General features: G+C 38.3%; 1 protein-coding gene across 1 annotated transcript in view; it reads right to left on the reverse strand.

Annotated features, from left to right (window-relative positions):
• Positions 1-786: 786 nt before the first annotated feature.
• Positions 787-21134, reverse strand: part of RASA2 (RAS p21 protein activator 2) — a 152252-nt gene continuing 131904 nt past the window's right edge. Inside the window, 5 exon segments of the mRNA XM_020970925.2 lie at positions 787-932; positions 3455-3644; positions 5121-5224; positions 8331-8554; positions 20833-20915. Of these exon segments, the coding sequence (XP_020826584.1) occupies positions 902-932; positions 3455-3644; positions 5121-5224; positions 8331-8554; positions 20833-20915 (632 nt within the window). The 3' untranslated portion in view covers positions 787-901.

The raw sequence follows: 21134 nt of genomic DNA on the forward strand, positions 1-21134 counted from the left end.
TAACGTGAGATGAGCTGGGCCTATTTAAGATGACCCTTCATTTTTCAGGAAGTAAGTGAAATCAAGTGATTTTTCTAACCGCCATCTTTCACTGTATCCTTTCTTTCCATTTTCAGAAAAGATATCCGTCTTCAGAAGTGATAATACCCTGAAATTTCTATTACAGAAAAATGAGTACCTGATTTTTTTTCTTTGTGAAACACATAGTGGTCTCATCTTATTTTCATCTGCCATTACTCATTCCAAATGTAAACAAGATGCACAAATTCCCTGATTTCTCCTACTTGAATCATATTTAAATTTTAAAAGCAAGCACTGGTTTACCTACCAACCTGGCAGTTTTCCAAAGCATCTGCTTCAGTCACCTTTGTGACTTGTTATGATCAATGGATTATCAAAGAAAATTATTATTTTGAATTGGGAGCTCTGGTTATCCTAAATGGAGAGCTCTGGATAGGTCGGTGCCATGTGTTGGAATTTTCTATTGCAATAAACTGTTGGCAGCATATAGCAGGCACTGGTGGTGAACACAGGTTCTCAGACCACAGACAGACTATGAGAAGCTGTCTGCAATGGGAGATTATAGCCTTCATCAGAACTTATTTCCTTAGAAATATTCTTTCCAATTAAAAGCAGTTGCAGAAACATGGCTGCAAACACATTTGATATGAAAAGAACCTCGACTTGAAAATTTTCTGGCAATATAACACAGGAGGGAAGCCTCAATATGGCTTCCCAAACAGTTCCATCTATTACATATTAAATACAATGTGAACACAGATAACATCGAAGCCAATGTCCATTCTTAATACTCTGGACCGTATATATTATTAATAAAAAAACTCCAATAAAAACAGTAATTCCAGTTTCTTCTGAATCAGCTGGCCATATTCTAATCCGATTAGGACACTTTCCCAACAATTGGATTTTCCCTGAAAAAAGATGAAAAGTAATTGTAAAACTTTTAATTTTTAAATTTTTAAAACAAAAAAGAATGTCAATTGTTTTTGTACCCAATACTTTTTATAAACTGCAACCCTAAAATGTTATCTCTTTGAAAGAAAACAACATGGAGACACACTGAATTATTATGTATAATTATGGTTTAATTTTTTTTCATGGAATAAAAGTGCTTGTTCGGTTTTTTACTTTCTTCATCATTTCCATCATAGAAGCAGGGGATTTAGGATTATACCTAAATATAAACATAAACCCTTTTTTCACAGAAGAGGAAAATGTGATAAAGTACTGCAGCCTTTGGGCAGCAGCCCTGAGCCTGGCATTCAGGTGTGATGATACCCAAGCCAAGCCTCTTCCTCCTTCAGCACATCTTTCCTTGTCACTACAGCCCACTACCAAATGTGTGACAATAACTACACATACATTTGACAGACACGACGTGGGAAAACAGGGGTCCTAGACTTGTACCACTCTGGTACCTTTCTACAGCAGGCCCTGGGTTATCCTGCCATGGGTTTGCATGAAGGATTACAGTGTAACAATGAATTGAATTACTCTCAGAGAACTTACTGCACCGACAAGTGAGCATCTAAAACAAGGCGATCACGTTTAGAATCCAAGTTTTTGGTCCATAAAGAATAAGAAAAAAAGTACCGTGGTCTAATTAAGGAGTCATATGGATGGACCTCCTTCACTCTAGCTGCCGAAACAGTATGATCAGTAAATTGTGTGTTTACATCTTAGTTTTCAAAGAGCTTTACAAACAGCTCACTGAATCCAAACAGTGAGAAGGAAGTAAATCCATTCATTTCCTGGAGGCTTAAGAACTCTTTAAGAAGCAACACTTAGTGCCCAGAAACTTAAAACATCTAAGCAATGGCTAGCTAATTTTCAGTTCTGCACATTGTGGATTACCTGGTGGGACCAGGGGCTTTCCTTTCAAGGGTATGGTTGGGCTTTGGGCCAGTATCAAGGTGAGCCAAGAGGCAGCAGAGGAAAGTGAATTTGTAATGTATCAGAATGACATTACTAAGAAAATGTAAATTCATTTGTGGCTGCCTATTTTAAGCTGTCCTTCTCACTCCTCTCCTGCATTTGCCAGGGAAGCTATAGGGAAAGTCTATAAAAATTCATACAGGCCAAAGTACTCACATGATGACCAAAGTCCATACCTGGCTTTCTCTTTTTATCTGCAGACCTATTTTAATTAGTCAAGCAGGAAACTGATTTTGTAAGATCTTAATCTTGTTAAGATCAGTCACCTTGCGTGACTGTGGGGGTGGGGTGTGTGTGTGTGTGTGTGTGTGTCTATTTTTCCTGAGATTTACCTTCTATTTACATTTTCCTGTGATTTACATTCTATTAATTAACTCGTTAGTACTGTATTTACTGTCCTTAAGGCTCTGTGTTAACTACTGAATCTGAATCAAGGCTATGCTCTGGCTTCCTCTTTGGTTCCAGCCTGCCTCCCAGTCTGATTTCAGAAGACTCCCCTTCCTGTGCTGGCTCCCAGCTGTTCCTGGGCATGCACAACCCCCCACACCTGGAATCCCTTGTCTGGTTTGTGCTTGGCTCTTTCTACTCCTCTGGACACATTTTGTATTCACTTATCGAGGGAGGCAGCCGATCCTTTCAGTAGAATACCAGCTCTGAGGGCGGGGACGGTTTTGTTTCTGTATTTTTGTTCCCACTGCCCAGCAAGACAATGTACTGCATTAGAGAGTGGGCCAGCCTCAGACTCAGCATGACTCGGGCCAGTCACCTTGCTTCTCATGCCCTCAGACACTCTTTAAGACTTTAAGTTGCAGAACAGGGGCCAAAAGACACTGACAAAAGAAGTTTCCTCCCTTGGAGCTCCCCACACCAATGTAACCCCCCCTCCCCCCATGTAGGAGCAGACACAAGGTAGTACATAACCCAATGTCAGCATGGTGGAGTGGAAAGGATGCTGCATTTGGAGGTGGAGGACCTGGGGTCTGAGACCCAGATGAATATGTATATATGTATGCATATGTTCTTTAAATGTCCACAAACATGGCCTTTTCCACAGAACATATCTTTGTATAGCCTGCATTGAAACAGTTTTGGTTACACCATCCTCGCTGTTGAGCCAAACCCTACTCATCCTATAGTGACTCAGCTCCATTCTGTCCTCCTTTATGAAGACTTCACATGCTTATGTGTCCTGTAGTCTGATCTCTCCTGCTATACACACGTGTCACTACATCAGGCATCTGTGACTCTGCTGGTGTGAGGACACCCTCCTCTGATGCAGATTGCAACCCATCTGTAGCTCAGCAGAGAGAAAGCTGCCTATGGCTCCCTCACCATGGATGCCTGGCTGGACCATCTCACAGATGACACGAGCCTTTCTAACATCAAGGTTAACTCTACCCATCATGCCATGACGCTTGTGCAGAACCACGTGTGCACACGTGCACAGACACAGACACACACACACACACACATATGACCGTCTGCAACAAATACTCACTCACTACCATATTTGGCATTCGTTGATCTCTTCTTTCTATACTTTTCATGAGGTTCATTTAGCTTTTCAAGGACGACTTTTATTTGCTGAAGTGTTTTAAAAGTTGTTACAGAGTCCTCAATTGTAAGATAGGAATAATCATCTGGCTCTGTCCGTGGTCCTTGGTAAACCGCTATACTCCCACAAGCCTCTATCAAAGGGAGAAAACATCTGATTATGAAATTATCCTCACTGCTATTCATATAACCTCTCTCTCCTTTTGGCAAGAAGAAATTTTAAATCTCTCAAGAAAATTAATTATGAAATTTAATTAATCACATCACACAAATCATACTAGTATTTATCCAAGTCATATACCATCTCCTAAAATATTTACAAGCCCTAAGATTTATCTGCAATGGGCACCTTATTGGCTTTACTTAATCTGTAGCCTTTTACATTACAATTTCCAAATGGTTCTTCACCAAGACTTCAGCGTTTAGAGTTCTTTTTAAAATGAGGCTGAAGAACCAATTTTGTTTCTGTTGCAGCTAGGCGGCCCAGTGGATAGAGCACCAGGCCTGGAGTCAGGAAGACTCGTCTTCCTGAGTTCAAATCTAGCCTCAGACACTTACTGGTTGTGTGACCCTAGGTAAGTCTTAACCCTGTCTGTCTCAGTTTTATCTGTAAAATGAGCTGGAGAAGGAAATGGAAAACCACCCTAGTACCTTTGCCAAGAAGGCCCTAAATCAGATTACAATGTCAGTCACAACTGAACAGCAAGAGCCCTCCTGCTAGGATTTGCGGGTTTTTCCTTGTCCCTTACTTTCTATTTTTCTCCAAATGGGATTTTCTCAACAAAAATGGAGGGTAGAATTTCCTGTACCATGCAATATAAAACACTATAGTTACCATATAGCAAAAACATAACTCTAGGACAAGATGAGATTTTAATTTCCCTTTAAAGAATATTTAAAAAGTATATTTTCATTCAGTATTGTCGTATGTTATCAGTATTTGGATCAATGTTTAAAGGAGCATGAATTGCAACCCTCACGGTCCACTCTGAGTTTTGGTAGTGGTGTTAAGCAAATGGGAAACTACCAAACAGCGCACAACACACGGGTGAAGATAAGAAAGGCCTGCTAACTTCTTTAACAACTTCTCGTACTTCTGTGGTTATTTTAGTTGCTCTCTCATGTTCTCTCACTGACTTCTCCTATCCCTTCTCTCACTTTATAACCACAGGTTAAAAACGAAGATTAGTCTGATCAGTGTCACAAACACTTTCTATGTGTTAGCTGTTATTGCATCATTATCTTCAAACAAACAAAAAGAGTGCCATCTTGCTCATTCACTGACTCACAAATCTGTTTCTGTTAAATCTGGACACAATATATCATTCCTTACCTGGGTAGTCTACCTTTATAAAGACTCAGTGTTCATACATACGATAGTAGGAGAAGGAATATTTATTAACATAATAAAATACTTACGTTTTAAAGAAAATGCTATAGCTTGATGGATTATACTGGTCCTCTCACATTTTTCCTCCACCAAAATGAGCATGACTTTCTTGTGTTGGAAGGGGCAAAGGGAAGGACAGGGACTAATACTGATGGTTTCCTTTGCTCCTTTCAGAAATGCTACCTTAGATCACATAAATGTAGATAAATTTTAAATTTACCTTCCATCTTCTGCAGTTTAGGCATGCAAAGGGTAAAAAGGGAATAAATTCTTTCTGTTTCTCTGTCTTCATCAATATCTATTTGGATGTCTGCAGGAACACCTCTATGTATAAAACAAAAAAACAGAATTAATATGCTAACAAGGTAACTTGCTCTTCTAAAAGTGTTTGCTAATTTATTTATCCAATTCCAATGAGATCTGTCTGAAGAGACTGATGAGGATGCTAAGGGAACACTCATCAAATCAGATATTAAAAAGAAATGTAGAGACAAAAGAAGCAAGCATGCCTTGGTCCTACAAAAATAGTGCCATGAATGTTAAAGCTCAGAGTGTGTGGTGGCTGCCGAAGGAAGCCAAGGACAATGTGGTACAGCGGCGAGTAGAGGGTCAGCCTGGAAACCAGAGAAGACCTGGGTTCAAAATCACGCCTCTGACACAGCCCTGCTGGGTGACTCTGGCCAAGTCATTTAAGCCCTCAATGCTTTAGGCAACTATCGAAGATGTACTTAAATTGCAGAGAAGGTGCTGGTCTGGTTAGTGGAAGGAGTTTCCCTACCCAGGAGTTCCCAGTCCTAACAAAATCCAGTTTAATTCCTACCTCTTACTAGCAGCAAAACAAGAATGAAAGAATGGACTGGATGGGACGATGATAATGGAAAACAGAGGATGCATAACTGTTCAGTTCTCATTATGTTTCTATTTTCTCTGCAAAGAAAATGACCTCTATGCTAGAAATGACAGGAAAAAAAAGACAAAGAGAAACTGATCTTCAGAGAAATAAGGACCTATTGAGAAAGTGCCCTTGAACTACCCGGATGAACTACCACCTTTTGCGGCCCTGAAAGAACTGGCTGGGAAGACCCTTGAGTCATTGCTGATATTTGGAAGAGTCGAGGACAATGGAGAGGAGCCGTAAGCCTAGACAGGATAAATATTGCCTCAATTTACAAAGAAGGTGAAAGAACAGACTCTGCCAAGGAGTCTGATTTAGATTCCTAGAAAAATCTTAGTAAGGCTCATTAGCGAAATGGCTAGCAAATATGTAGAGAAAGAAGCTATGACAGCAAAGAGTCAGCATGCTTATTAACAACAGGCGACTGCAGGTGACGATGAAGAGAAAGTGCTGGTCTTTGAGTCAGAGAGATCTGGATTTGTATCCTGCCTCAGACATTTCCGAGCTGTCTGACCCTGGACTCCTCATCTGTAAAATGGGGATAATAACAGCACTAATCTCACAAGGACAGCGTGGGGATCAGATGAGATTTTGTCTGTACATAGAATAATGATGATAGTAACAAGAACGTTTATGTAGCATTTGCTATGTGGCAGGCACTGTTTATTATCTCATTTGACCCTAACAACAACCCTGCGAGATAGGTATTCTCATCTTCAAATTTAACAGTTGAGGAAACTGAGGCAGAGGTGAAGTGACTTGCCCAGAGACACAGGGCTGTCAAGCATCTGAGGACAAATCTGAACTCAGGTCTTCCTGATTCTAGGACTGGCATTCTCCATCTACTGTGCCACCCTGGCTGCTCTATATGTTTATATGTATGTGTGTGTATGGATATATGAGTACTCATATATACAAACACTATATAAATGTTAATTACTATTATTTCTTTTTTTGACAGGATTACTAAACTAGCAAATAAAGAGGACTGCAACAGACACAGATCAGTGAGACTTCACCAAACTTTTGAAAAAGTATCTCATACTATTCTTGAAGAGAAGACGGGGAGATACGGATTATATTAGTGGTTATCATTAGATGATAATATGATCAAAGAGATTCAGAACCGGTTCGATGGCTTGACTTAATGGTTTCAGTAGAGTACACCAGGGATCTGTGCTTGGTTCTAAAACATTACCATGACTTGGATAAAGGAATTCAAATTTGCAGATGATATAAAGCTAGGAGAGGGAACTAAGACAGGGATGAGAGAGTCAAGATCCAACAGGATCTTGTGGTTAGAGCAATGGGCTCCATCTCATAGTAAGAAACTCAACAAGTGTAAATGGAGAGTCTTATACTTTGGTTCAAAAAAATCAACTTCCTAGTAAAAAAATGAGGAAAACACAAACAGTAACTTTTTCTAAAAGGAGCTGCGGACATCAGTGGACTGAAAGCTAATGGGATCGTGGACTGTGTTGACAGTGGCAGTGTTTCCAGGACAAGGACAATAATAAGCTGAAGAGTGTCTAGACTTGGCCTACCAGGATGGTTAAAGGAGGCCTTGAGCTATCATGACATATGTAGAAGGAACAGGACATCCTCAGCCTTGAGGAAAGAAGAGTTAAGGAGGATGTGATATTGTATTTGTGTATTTTAAGGGCTGTTCTGGAGTACAGACTTCACTTGCTCTGTCTAGCCCCAGGGCAGAATCTGAAGCAATCAGTGAAAGTCAGAGAGGGGCTGATTTATATTTGACAGTGGGAAATACTTCCTAACAATTAGAACTGTCCAGGTGTGGAACAGACCACCTAGCGACGTGATGGCTATCTGCCTCCTTCAAGGTCTTCAAGGAGAGGCAAGATGACCACTTGTTGGGTGTTTTAAGAGTGAGGATTGGTATACAGGTGACATTAGATAAGAAGTGTCAAAAACGTGGCCCCCACGCTCCCCAGCGCTGCTATACCAGATTAAAATGTAATTAGAGAATATTCAACAAAAATACAATAGAACACATTGAATGTTATTATGTAGTTTTCTAAAGTCTATATGTGATCTGCACAAGAATCTTTTATGTATAGTTTAGTGGTTGCATTTCTCTTTGAGTTTGACACCACTGGACCTAATGACTACAAGTTCCTTCCAACTCTCAATTTGTGATTTGGGAATAAAAGCTGCATCTTTGAATGTTTTAGAGCTGGAAGAGACCTCGAGGTATGTAGAGTCCAAACACTTCTTTTATAAATGACAAAAGCTGAACAACACTGAAAAGACAAACAACTCTAAAAGACTTAAGAACGCTGAACACCACAATAACCAGCCATAATTCTAGTGGACTAACAAAGAAAGATGCTGCAGAACTGATAGAGCGGTAATGGACTACAGGTGCATATTGAGACATCCTTTCTGGATGTGCCCAATCACTAAAAAATGTCATGGGCCTTTTAGAAGTTAATTTTCCTAATTCTTATAAAACAAGGAAGAGACCACAGGGACTTGGTTTCCTCTAATACGTTCAACTATGATGCAACTTACGCAGTACACGGAGTGCAGCCTGCAGCATGCTCGCTGGTAGCTTTACAGCAAAGCCAATTTCCATTCAGGTACGCCGAGGGATGGTAGGCACTCAGTCTCCTATGGTTACAGCGGCTTACCCTACACAGTACTTCTATCCACTCACTTGCCTCAACACAGTTATTTGCCTGGACATAAAGTGGTTTCTCTATGTGTGGTTTTTCCATATGTATCACTTGGAACATCTGTGTAGGAATTAAAAAAAGAAATGATCAACACTAATTTTTAAAAAATTTTATTATTATTTGCATTTGTATTGTTGTTCAATATCATACTGGAAACGTTAGCTTTAGCAATAAAAGAAGATAAAGAAACTGAAGGTATTAGAATACGCAGAGAAGAAACAAAGCAATCACTCCTTGCAGATGATATACTTAGAGAATCAAGTAAAAAACTACTTGAAATAATAAACAACTTTAGTAAAGTTGCAGGCTATAAAATAAACCAACATAAATCATCAGCATTTCTATATGCTACCAACAAAGCCCAACAGCAAGAGACAGAAAGAGAAATTCCATTTAAAGCTACTGTAGACATCATAAAATATTTAGGAGTCTACCTACTGAAATAAACCCAGGAACTATATGAACACAATTACAAAACACTTTCCACACAAATAAAGTCAGATTTAATTAACTGGAAAAACATCAGTTGCTCATGGGTCGGCCAAGCTAATTTATAATAAAAATGACAATTCTACCTAACCTAATTTATTTATTCAGTGCCATACCAATCAAACTACCAAAAAAATATTTTATAGAGCTAGAAAAAATAGTAACAAGATTCACTTGGAATAACACAAGGTCCAGAATATCAAGGGAACTAATGAAAAGAAATGCAGGGGAAGGTGACCTAGCTGTTCCAGATCTTAAATTGTATTATAATGCAGCAATCATCAAAATTGCTTGGTACTGGCTAAGAAATGGAGCGGTGGATCAGTGGAATAGGTCAGGTACACAAGACACAGTAGTCAATAACTACAGTAATCTATTATTTGGTAAACACAAAGACCCCAGCTTCTGGGATAAGAACTGCAGGGAAAACTGGAAGAGTATGGCAGAAACTAGGCACAGATCAAAATCTCACACCATATATATACCAAAATAAAGCCAAAATGCTTTATGATTTAGATTTAAAGGCTGATACTATCAGCAAACTGGGAGAGCAAATTATAGTTTACCTGTCATATTTATGGAGAACAGAAGAATTCATGACCAAACAGGAGAGACGGAACATTATGAAATGCAAAATGGATAATTTTGATTACATTAAAATGAAAAGTTTTTGCACAAACAAAGCCAATGCAACCAAGATTAGAAAGAAAGTAGAAAATTGGAAAAGAATTTTTACAACCAGTGTCTCTGATAAGGGCCTCATTTCTAAAATACATAGGGAATTAAGTTAAATTTGTAAGAACACTAGTCATTCCCCAATTGATAAATGGTCAAAGGATATGAACAGACAGTTCTCAGATGAAGAAATTCAAGCCATCTATAGTCATATGAAAAAATGCTCTAAATCACTACTGATTAGAGAATTGCAAATCAAAACAACTCTGAGGTACCACATCACACCTATCAGATTGGCTAACACGACAAAACAGGAAAATGATAAATGTTGGAGAAGATGTGGGAAAATTGGAACACTAATACATTGTTGGTGGAGTTGTGAAATGATCCAACCATTTTGGAGAGCAATTTGGAACTACGCCCAAAGAGCTATAAAAATGTGCATACCCTTTAACCCAGCAACAACACTTCTATATTCCAGAGAGATCGTACAAATGGGAAAAGGACCTACATGTACAAAAATATTTATAGCAGCTCTTTTTGTGGTGACAAAGAATTGGAAATTGAGGGGATGCCCATCAATTGGGGAATGGCTGAGCAAGTTGTGGTATATGAATGTAATGGAATACCATTGAGCTATAAGAAATGATAAACAGGCAGACTTCAGAAAAACCTAGAAAGACCTGCATGGACCGATACTGAGTGAAGTGAGCAGAACCAGGAGAACACTGTACACAGCAACAGCCACACTGTGCAATGACTAACGTTGGTAGACTTAGCCCTTCTCAGTGATGCAAGGAGCTAAGACATCTCCAAAGGCCTCATGATGGAAATTACTATCCACATCCAAAGAAAGAACCATGGAGTTTGAATGCAGATCGAAGCATACTGTTTGCTCTTTTTTTCCTTCTGTTTTGTTTTCTTTCCTCTTTCTGATGGTTCCTCCTATTGGTTCTAATTCTTCCTTACAACATCACTAATGTGAAAATATGTTTAACAGGAATGTATATGTACAGCCTCTATCAGATTGTGAGCCGTCTTGGGAAGTGGGCGGGAGCAGAAGAAAAATTTAAAACTAAAATGCTTATGGAAGTGATTGTTGATAAATCAAAATGAATTAATAAAAAATTTGCATTACTGTTTAAAAAACAAAAACTAAGAATTCTTCTGTATTATTTTTCATCAGACACTACTGCTATAGCTTGTGAGCTCATCTATACAGCAACATCTGTTTATCCATCAAATATACCTGCAGGTTCAAAGCACTGAAGGAGGCCCTTGAGGAAGTTACAAAACTAAGAAATGATTTTTTACTTACAGAAGCTTACGATCTATGAGGACATGGGGCATGTACACTAAAAACTATAATATAAAAGAAACATCAGTAGTACATAAAGAGATGTATCAAGTGTAGTGGAAGGAGATGGTATTTTATCTGGGTCTTAAAAGAAGGGTAAATTCCTTCTGTTCAAAGGAATAGATAAGAACTCTAGTACACTTTTGAGATAAGTGGTGCTAAGGAGAAAACTAAAATACAATTTTAAAGAACTGAACAATGAACCCTAGAGCAGAGGTTCTTAACTTTTTTTGTGTCATAGACTATTATCATGTTTTAGATGCACAAAATAAAATATTCAAGATTACAAAGGAAATCGATTATATTGAAATATAGTTATTAAAATATATATTTAAAAATTCATGAACCTCAGGTTAAGAAGCTTTCCCTAAAGGAACTGTCTGAAGTTTAGGGAACTGTCAATCTGGAAAATTGGTTTTTAGAAGTAAATTTCCTTGATTATCTGAAAATCTTATTTTTTGCAAATCTACCAAGAAACCCAGTAAAAATGGCAAAGACAAAGTTTATTTACCCATAATTTTGTAAACTACTACATAAATGTGAGCTGTAATTTCTCCAAAGGGTTCTTCATTCCAGAAAACATTTCTTTGGAGTCATTAGTTTAAGGTTCTTATTATTTTGACAATTATTAATTGAAATGAATCAATAACCATTATGTCAAAATCACAAATTTAATTCTTTTCCCTACTCCTTGTTTTGAGACCACTCTGCCACTATTCATCTATTTTGACTGATGCTCTAAACTCTAAAACAAAACTTTCTTGGGATCAAAGAATGGTTAGTGATGCCATTTTTAAAGAATTCAGTTTCATTTTCTTTTCAATTCCAAATTCTTTCTTTTCCACTTCCCCCACCCACCGAAAAGGCAAGAAAAACAAAACCCATTATTCACCATGTCAACCAAAACAAATTCCTGAATTAACCATGTCCATACAAAGAAAGAATACATGCTTGAATCTGCACGTTCAGTCTACTGGCTCTCTGTCGAGTTGGATAGCATGATTCATCATCGGAATTGTGTTTGGTCATTGTACTGTTCTTAAGTCCTTCAAAATGGATTATCTTTACAATGTTGTTATTGTATAAATTATTATTTTTGTTCAGCTTATTATCAGTTCATACAAGTCTTCCCCAGGTTTCTCTGAACCAAACGCTTTATCATTTCTTACAGAACAATAGTATTCTATCATATTCATATGCCATAACTTGTTCAGCTATTTCCCAACCAATGGCTGCCCCTCCCCGCCTCAGTTTCCAACTTTTTGCTATCACAAAAAGAGCTGTCATAAATATTTCTTGCACATATGGGTGCTCTTCGTCTTTCTTTAATCTCTTACAGGTGCCGACTTAGTACTACTGCTGGGTCAAAAGATATGCACAGTGCAATAGCTTTTTGGGGAATAGCTCCCAACTGCTTTCCAGACCAAAGCTCCAACAGTGGGTTGGTGAACCTGTTTTCTCATAGCCCTGCTAGCATTAGTTGTTTCCCTTTTTCTGTCAACTGTGCCAATTTTACGGTGTAAAGTGGTACCTTAAAAATTGTTTAAATTTGCCTTTTTTTAATAAAGATTTGGAACATTTTTTAATCTGGCTATTTCTTCCTCTAAAACCTAACTATTCATATCATACCCTTTGATCATCTGTCAATTGGACAGCTCTTATTCTCATACATTTGACTCATTTCCCTCTATATATAATTTTACAAATCACACACTTTTGTCAGAAATCTACAGAAATGATGATGATTTATGTGGTTTATATCCTATAACTGAAGTTGTTAATGGTTTCAGTTAGTTTCTTAGTTGAGTCTTCTCGAGTTCTCTAAGCAAACCATCCTATCATTTGCAAAAAGAGATATTTTATTTCCTCTTTGCCTGTGCTCATTCCTTCCATTTCTTTTTTTTTTTCGTATGTGTCTTATTTCTATAGCTATCATTTCTAGCAAAACACTCAATAGCAATAGTGATAATGGTCATCTTGCTTTCCCTGATTTTACTGGAAAGGTCTCTAGCTTACCCCTCTTAGACACTACTTACCATTTTAAGGAAAACTCCTTTCATTCCTATCCTAATGTGGGATTTTTTTGTGTTAAAAACCAAAACAAAACAGGAACAGGTATGGTATCTTGTCAAAAGCCTTTTCTTTATCTATTAATATAAGCATTATGTGGATTGTTTTTGTTATTAACAAGACTAATTATGTTTACAATTTTCCTAATATGGAACCAACTTGGCATTCTTTTTTTTTTTTTTTTGGCAATTGGGGTTAAGTGACTTGCCCAGGGTCACACAGCTAGTAAGTGCCAAGTGTTTGGTCTGAGGCCGGATTTGAACTCAAGTACTCCTGACTTCAGGGCTGGTGCTCTGTCTTCTGCGCCACCTAGCTGCTCCCATCAACTTGGCATTCTTAGCATATATCTAGCCTGGTTATTGTGTAAGACCTTAATACTACGGTACTGTAGTTTGTTCGCTAATATTTTATTTAAAAATATTGCATTAATATTCATTAGGTATGTTGGCATAATCTTAGTTTAGGAAACCGCAAGGGTAGTTTATCATTATTATGATTAGTTATTTAATTTTTTAAAATTCAGAAGGAAATATCAAATAATACGGCCATTTCCACATACAAAGTAGAAGATTTTATAAACTGAAGATAGAAATATGTTTCATATACAGCTTCCTTCCTTCCAAGTACGTAACAAATTAACATAATACTTTAAAACCTATTCTGCTTATCTGTTTCTTTCCTTCTCTTTTGTGTATTTAAAATACACACATAACATATACATACGTGTATGTATATACATACTTTTTAGGGTAACTATCACAATATCTCATCTCCCTGCCAATACCCCACCCCCAAAAAATAAAGAAAAAATCCTAATCATTAAATATGTATAGGTAAGCAAGACAAAATTTGATGCTTGTCATATAGAAAAATGTGTGCCTCATTCTGTATCTGAAGCTGATCATCTCAAAGTCAGGAGATGGGTAGCACGTTTCATCACTGGTACTGAGGAATAATCATGGTTGGTCACTGCACTCATCAGAGTTCTTAAATCTTTTTTGGTTGTTTATTTCCCTTTTCTTCTTTTTCTTACGTTGTCATTACTACTAGCTATTAGTATTTCTAGCCATCTATCAAATAACAATGGTGATGATGGACATCCTTGCTTTTACCCCTAATTTTATTGGAAAGGCTTCTAATTTACGCCCATTATATGCTGGCTCTTGGTTTTAGATGGATATAATTTATCATACTAAGAAAAGATCTATTTAGTCCTATGTTTTTTAGTATTTAACTAAAAAGGAATGGGGGATGTGGGGTGTGGGTTGTAGTTTATCAAAAGACCTTTTTGCATTTATGGCTATAATTATGATTTTACTCTTATTAATATGGTCTATTATGTTTATAGCATTCCTAACACTGAACCAATCCTGAATTCCAGAAATAAATGCCACCTGGTTACAGTGTATGATCTTTTTAATATGCTGATATAGCTGCTCTGCTAATATTTTAATTTAAAATTTTCGCATCAATAGTCATTAAGGACATTGATTTATCTTGGTCTATGTATCAAGATCATATTTGTACTAAAGAAATAATTTGGAAGGATCGTTTCTTTTCCTATTTTTGCAGTTTATGTACTATTGGAATTAATTTTCTTTGAATTTTTGATACAAGACAGTGGCTTATGTAGGCATTTTTTAACACTAAATGTTACCAAAAGGATACTAGAAAATATATTGCTATAATACAAGAGAGAACATAGGTTCTTTAAGGAAGGATACAGGATTTAGGTTCAGAGAGACCACTTCTAACAGAAAGGATCTGGGAAGATTTCCTGGAATAAGCTAGCTCCAGGGTTTGGCCTTGAAACCTGAAGATTTAAACAGGCAAATACGGTGGTGGAAGATGGCAGGACCATCCAAGACCCAGCTGGTAGTTCAGTCTGGCTGGAATGTATACTGTGAGAAAGAAAGTAGTGTGAAAAAGACGGGAAGAGTAGTTTGGCCATGGAATATGGAAGGCCTTGCAACAAGTTTCTTGGATAAATGTCTTATTTCCAAGATAAATAAGGAACTGATTCAAATTTGTAAGAAACAGAATCATTCCCCAACGAACTGATGCAGAGTGAAGTAAGGAGAACTAGAAAAACAATTAACATTATAATATTATCATTATTAATTTATGCTATAATATAAAAGTGAACAGTTTTGAGGACTTCTATACAATGATGAAGAATGAAAAGAATAGAACATGGAGAATAATATTTACAACAACATGGTAAAAACAACTTTGAAAGCTGTAAGAACTACGCTATCCATTTACAGACAAGTAATAGATTTAGGATACAGAATGAGATACATATTTTTGCATACAGCCATTAAGGGAATTTGTTTTGCTTGACTGTGCATATTTATTATTCCCCCCACAATTTTTTTTTGATGGAATGGGAAGTGGAAGGGAAAATACACTTCTTTCAATTTGTTAAAAATAGAGAGGTGGGGGAGATACACTACAGATGTGAAATACTTGATGCACTTTTAGACGATGTCACTGTCTTACTAGTTTTACTTCACTGCATTTGTTACAAGAGACCTCTCACAAAGTGGGAGTAAGCAACAATGTTTGTAACGTAACAATAAAACACATCAATGCAACTTTAATAAAAAGAGGGAGAGGTGGTCACAAATGTAAGAGGTAAACCAGGGGAGAGCAGCTCCATGGAGGCCAAGGGAGGAGGGATTATCAAGAAGGAGCAATCAAAAGGGCCAAGGAAAATGAGATTTAAGAAAGTGTGGCTGGTTTGGCAATGAGGAGGACATGGGTAACTTGCAAATAGCAGTTCCCCTGGAGAACATAAGCTTAAGAGCAGGGACTATTAATTTTTGTCTAGCAACTAGACCATTTAATAAATACTTTCTGAATTCAGTTCAATTGCAAAATTCCAGCTTGATACTGGCTAAATATAGAGGTTATTTCTGTGGAAGACTGGTCTAGTTAAGGACAGAATTACTCATCACCAGAAACTGTCACTAGGTAATGAATGCTTTGGCCGCAGCAACTCTAGAAAGGGCTTTATACAGCCTCCAAAGCAAGGTGACATAATATTTTGAAATGTGGTGACATTAATAATGAAAGTAGGTATAGGGAACAACAGTGTAAAAATATAGCAAAAAAATAGTGAAAACAAGATTTGGGAAGGGAAAGAGGCAAAAGTCTCCAGTGAATACTTTCTCTAAGAAAAGAGTGGAAAGATTTAAGACAAGGCAATTACTACACAAAAATCACAAAAAAAGTTTAATTGGCTATAATTTAATGGACAGGAAATGAATAGTTATTATTGTGGGCATTATTTCAGAATCCACTATCAGTGTACAGTTAGAGATTATCTGGTCAGAGCAAAAGAAAATTAACATTAAAATTTTGAAAAAAGAATAATGATGAAAAGATAGATCCAATCGGAATAATTTAAATATATGGATGACTACGAAAGGTGGGAAATGACTCGGGGGGGAGGGGAAATACATTAATTGCCATTACTTATGAGATAAAATTAAACTAAACTGACGATCTGCTGTAAAAAGGAGGCAAAATGAAGTCTGGAAATGGCTATAACCAACAAACATTTTTCCTTGACAAGTAGAGAGACATGGTAACCAAAGGCAAAGTCAACAGTATGAATATAAATTAATTTGTAAAACATTATCAGGAATAGGATGATGGAAAAGTATAAGCAGTTTGGCCTCAGAAAAAGCATAATAACATGGAAGGAGGAAAAGTATCCCACAGAAAGCTTGGCATGAGACTCAACTAAGCCAGATCGTCCTGGAAACATTTATAGAATAAACTGGAAGGACAAGTACAGATGTGAAACTGAACAGATATCTTAGTACTTCTCTACTTTTCTAGTGTTTTCACTAATGACACTGGAATTACTGTCTTTTTGGATGGTAACATCTGTATCTACCATGTAAGGAAGTAAATATGGAATTTAAGTTAATTAGATTGGGAAAATTGCCAGATCTGATAAAACAGAAAGAGGAAATGCAAACTGGGGTTGACAGTCTTAAAGGCACTCAATATCAGTAATTACCAATACATAATACATACATACTAATTCATACTTTTTTAGCTTAACAAAATCTACCCACTTATCTCTCAGATACCATGAGTTTCCAGTGGATCTAGCTGCCTCTGCTCCATGACTTACTCCAGCAGTGATCAGGAATAGAGCAGGTGAGGGTAACTGAGGTTTAAGCACCAACCGAGCCTAACTGACAGGGGGACCAGGGCAGAAGAGGTGGATATTGAAGGGTACAAAACATGAGAGCTCAAACGTTTAACTCCAGGCTCAAGTGTGTGAAGGGAAGAACTAGCTAAGGAGAACAGGGAGGAACTGAAGGACTCCAAGTGGTTCAGTCAAGCCAGCAAGTCCACAAGCATTTTTTAAGTGCCTACTATTTGTCAGTCACTATGCTAAGCACAGAGGACACAAGCAAAAAACCTTCAAGGAGCCATGCTCTCATGTGGGAAACAGTATACAAATAACCGTACATATAAGATCTACAATGGACCAACCAGAGATCATCCCAAGAGAGGGTACTAGTACAAGGCACCTTACAAAAGGCGAGATGTTAGCTGAGACTTGAAGGAAGCCCGGGGAGTCCGGAAGAAATGAGAAGGGAAAAAAGTCCAGCTGTGAGGGAAAGCCAGTAAAACTGCAGGAAGTGGGGAGAGGGGAGTGTCTTGTGTAAGGAGCAGCAAGGAGTCCAGTATGATTAGATCACAGAGTACATGGAGGGGAGTGAGGTATAAGATTGGAGAGACAGGAAAGGACCAAGTATGAAGGGCTTTAAAAACCGAACAGAGGACTTTATACCTGATCCTAGAGGTAACAGGGAGTAAGTGGAATTTTCTGAATTGGGTTTGGGGAAGGTAGTAGTGGTGGTATGGTCAGATCTTTGTTTTAGAGGATCAGTTTGACATCTAAGTGGAAAATGGAGTAGGGAGAGACAAGCAGAGACCAGCCAGCCAGCTAGTGGAACAGTGCAGGCATGATGAGGGCTTGTACCAGTGTGGTAGCTGTGTCAGAGGAGAGAAGAGGATAAATATGAGAGACATTAAAGAATACAGAATCAACAGGACTTGGCAAAAGATTGGTAGGGGGTTAGAGAGACTGAGGAGTCAAGGAAAACATTCCACAGAAAAGGCCTGAATCAAGTGTGTTCAAAACCTTCATAGGTGGCAAGCATGGGTAAACGGGAGGATGGTGGTGTCCTCAACAGTAATAGGGAAGTTTGGAAGTAGGGAGGGTTTGCGAGAAAAGATGAGTTCAGTTTTGTTGAGTCTGAGGTGTCTCTGGGCCATCTAGTTTGAGATGTCCCATAGGAAGTTGGAGATAAGGAACGGTTAGGGCTGGATAAGTAAATTTAGGAGTTATTAGCACAGAGATGAAAAATGAATCTATGGGAGCTGATAAGAACACTACGTGAAACAGCACATAAGGGGAAGACGTGAGGGCCCAGGAAAGAGCCTTGGGAGATACCCGTGGCTCTACAGATGAAGATGCAGCAAGGCGGGCGAAGTAAAAGCCATCAGACAAGTAGGAGAAGGAAAGAGCAGTGCAATGAAGGAGTAGAGGGAAGAGAATATCAAGGAGAAGTGGAGTGATCAACAATGTCAAAGGCTGCAAAGAAGTCAAGAAGGGTTGAGAAAAGGTCACTAGATCTGATAACTAAGATATCACTGGAAAATCTGGACAGAGCAGTTTCAGTTGAACGAGGCTGGAAACCAAACTACTGAGGGGAAACAATGAGAAGAAAGAAACTAAAGGTACCAACTGCAGTCTGCCTTCTCAGAGAGACATGACAGCTGGTGGGTATGGATGAATCAAAGGGGGTGGGGTGGGGATGAGAAAGTGAGGGAACAGAGGTTGAAAATGGGAGAGATCTGGCTGTGTAGGCAGCAGGAAAGTCCCTAATAGATAAGAAGAAACTGAAGATTAGTGAGACTATGGGAATGATCAAGGGGGTCAATATGCTGGAAGAAGACAAGATGCAATGGGATCACCTATGCATGTGGAAGGTTTTGCTGGGGCAAAGAGAATGATCACCTCCTCATGTGAGACAGGAATTAAGGAGGAGGTAGTAGCAGAAGGCATGTGGGTGATATGAGATGAGGAGGAGGTGACAAAAGAAACTCTTGGGAAAGGCCCTAATTTTTTGAGAAGGCAGGAGTGTGGGAGGTCTGGGAAGGGATGAAAAGGTTTGGAAAAGCCTACTGTGGTGAGTGTTCTGGACAGTGAATTGTTGCCTTGCTATGATGTTGATACTGTGATGGAGGTCAAGTAGAGATTACATTACAAATTTGTAGTGACCTCATTCAACATTCTTCGGTGATTTTTTCCCAGCCTTGTTCAGCATGCTGTGAAGACAATAGATGATAGGAGCAATCTAAGACTGGACCTTAGCAATGCAAGAGTGGCAACTGGATGAAGCTGCAGGGGACTTCAGAAGAAAAGTACTGAGTTGAACGCATTCCTTAAGGAGTCAAGAAGAGGGAGGAGAATGTAGTTAGTGCAGGGGTGATGGCCTAGGAAAGAACTGACGGTTGGAGAGATTGGAGGGCACAGTGAGGACAAACAATAGGCTTAAGGGTTGTTAGATAGAGGGGAAAATGGAATGACAAAATATTATGATCAGATAAAGGAATTTCAGAGTTTACGAACAAGGAAACAGAGGAGTTGTGGCTGAAGGCAAGAGCAAGGGAATGGGATAATTTCTATAAGTAGCCGAGAAGACGTGGAGGAGGAGGTCATAAGAAATGAGTAATGAGGAACAGAGAGGGTGGAGTGTTCGAAGGCATATTAATATGTACGTTGAAGCCCTCTGGTGTGAGGGAAGGAGTGGAGGAAGAGAGGAAGACTGAATTAGGCACTTAATTCAATGAGGAAGGAAGGAGAATATTCTGGAGATCAACGGATAACTGCTACCAGAATCTGGACTGGGTGATAAATATAGGCTGAATGGACCTCAAATAAAGAGAGGCTCCTGAGTGATGATGGTACAGGGAGTGTCTGGGAATGGCAATGGGTTTAGGAGAAGTGAAGTAAGACTGCTGGAAAGGACAGGGAAACAATGTTCAGAAAGGAGAATCCCAGAATTCAAGACCAAGGAGATGGTGCAGTTTGGAGGTAATGCTAAAGTCTAAGGTGGGACTGTGTTTATGAATGGCTATGGTGGAGCAGAGGTTTATTAGTTCATGGGAATTAAGACTCATAAGGCTAGTATTCTCGAGAAGACAACATGTGCTCAGAAATAATCTCCTCCAGGGAAGAGCCTTAACTTTTTTTGTCATGGATCTCTTCTCAAAACTTTTTTAAATGCATAAAGTAAAATGCACAGGAATTCAAAAGAAGTCAAAAATAAGCTCATGGACTCCAAGTTAAGAGCCCCTGATCTACTCCAGCATTTTGCAGATGAGGCAATTGAGGCCCAGAGAGGCTTTATGACTTGCCTAGTCACAGAGATGAGAAAGAGCAGTGAAAGAGAAAACAGTATGCTTTGATCTGCATTCCAACTCCATAGTGCTTTCTCTGGACATGGACAGCATGAGTCTTTTGGGGTTGTCTCGGATCATTCTATTGCTTAGAGGAGCTAAGTCTATCAAAGTCAGTCATTACACAATGTTGGTCATCACACATTGAGCAACATACTTTTAACAACTCTTACAGTCTACCTTGTAGAAAGTTTCAATTACTAAAGGGCCTATTAAATGAAAGGTAATTACATTCACTTGTATAACTTACATTTTTCTTGTTAAAAGAGCTCTCTTCCAGTTTTTCCACAGCAAGAATGTTTCTGATTGGAATGGTATAAATTGCATCTTTGCCTAAAAGAATGAAATGGATATATAAAATGAATTGAAATAATCTTGAAAAACAAAAATGAGAAATCGCGAATAGAAGGTAGACAAAACAATAAACACCATTTGTTACATACTCTTTTCCATTGCAGATTTAACCAACATGTAGCTTTTTTAGGCTTTAGTTGATATCCCATACTCACAAGGAGCCCCAAGAATTATATTTCAATATTAAAATCACAGTTC

Source organism: Phascolarctos cinereus, unplaced genomic scaffold (genome assembly GCF_003287225.1).
Source record: "Phascolarctos cinereus isolate Bilbo 61053 unplaced genomic scaffold, phaCin_HiC Scaffold_7;HRSCAF=346, whole genome shotgun sequence".
NCBI lineage: Eukaryota > Metazoa > Chordata > Mammalia > Diprotodontia > Phascolarctidae > Phascolarctos > Phascolarctos cinereus.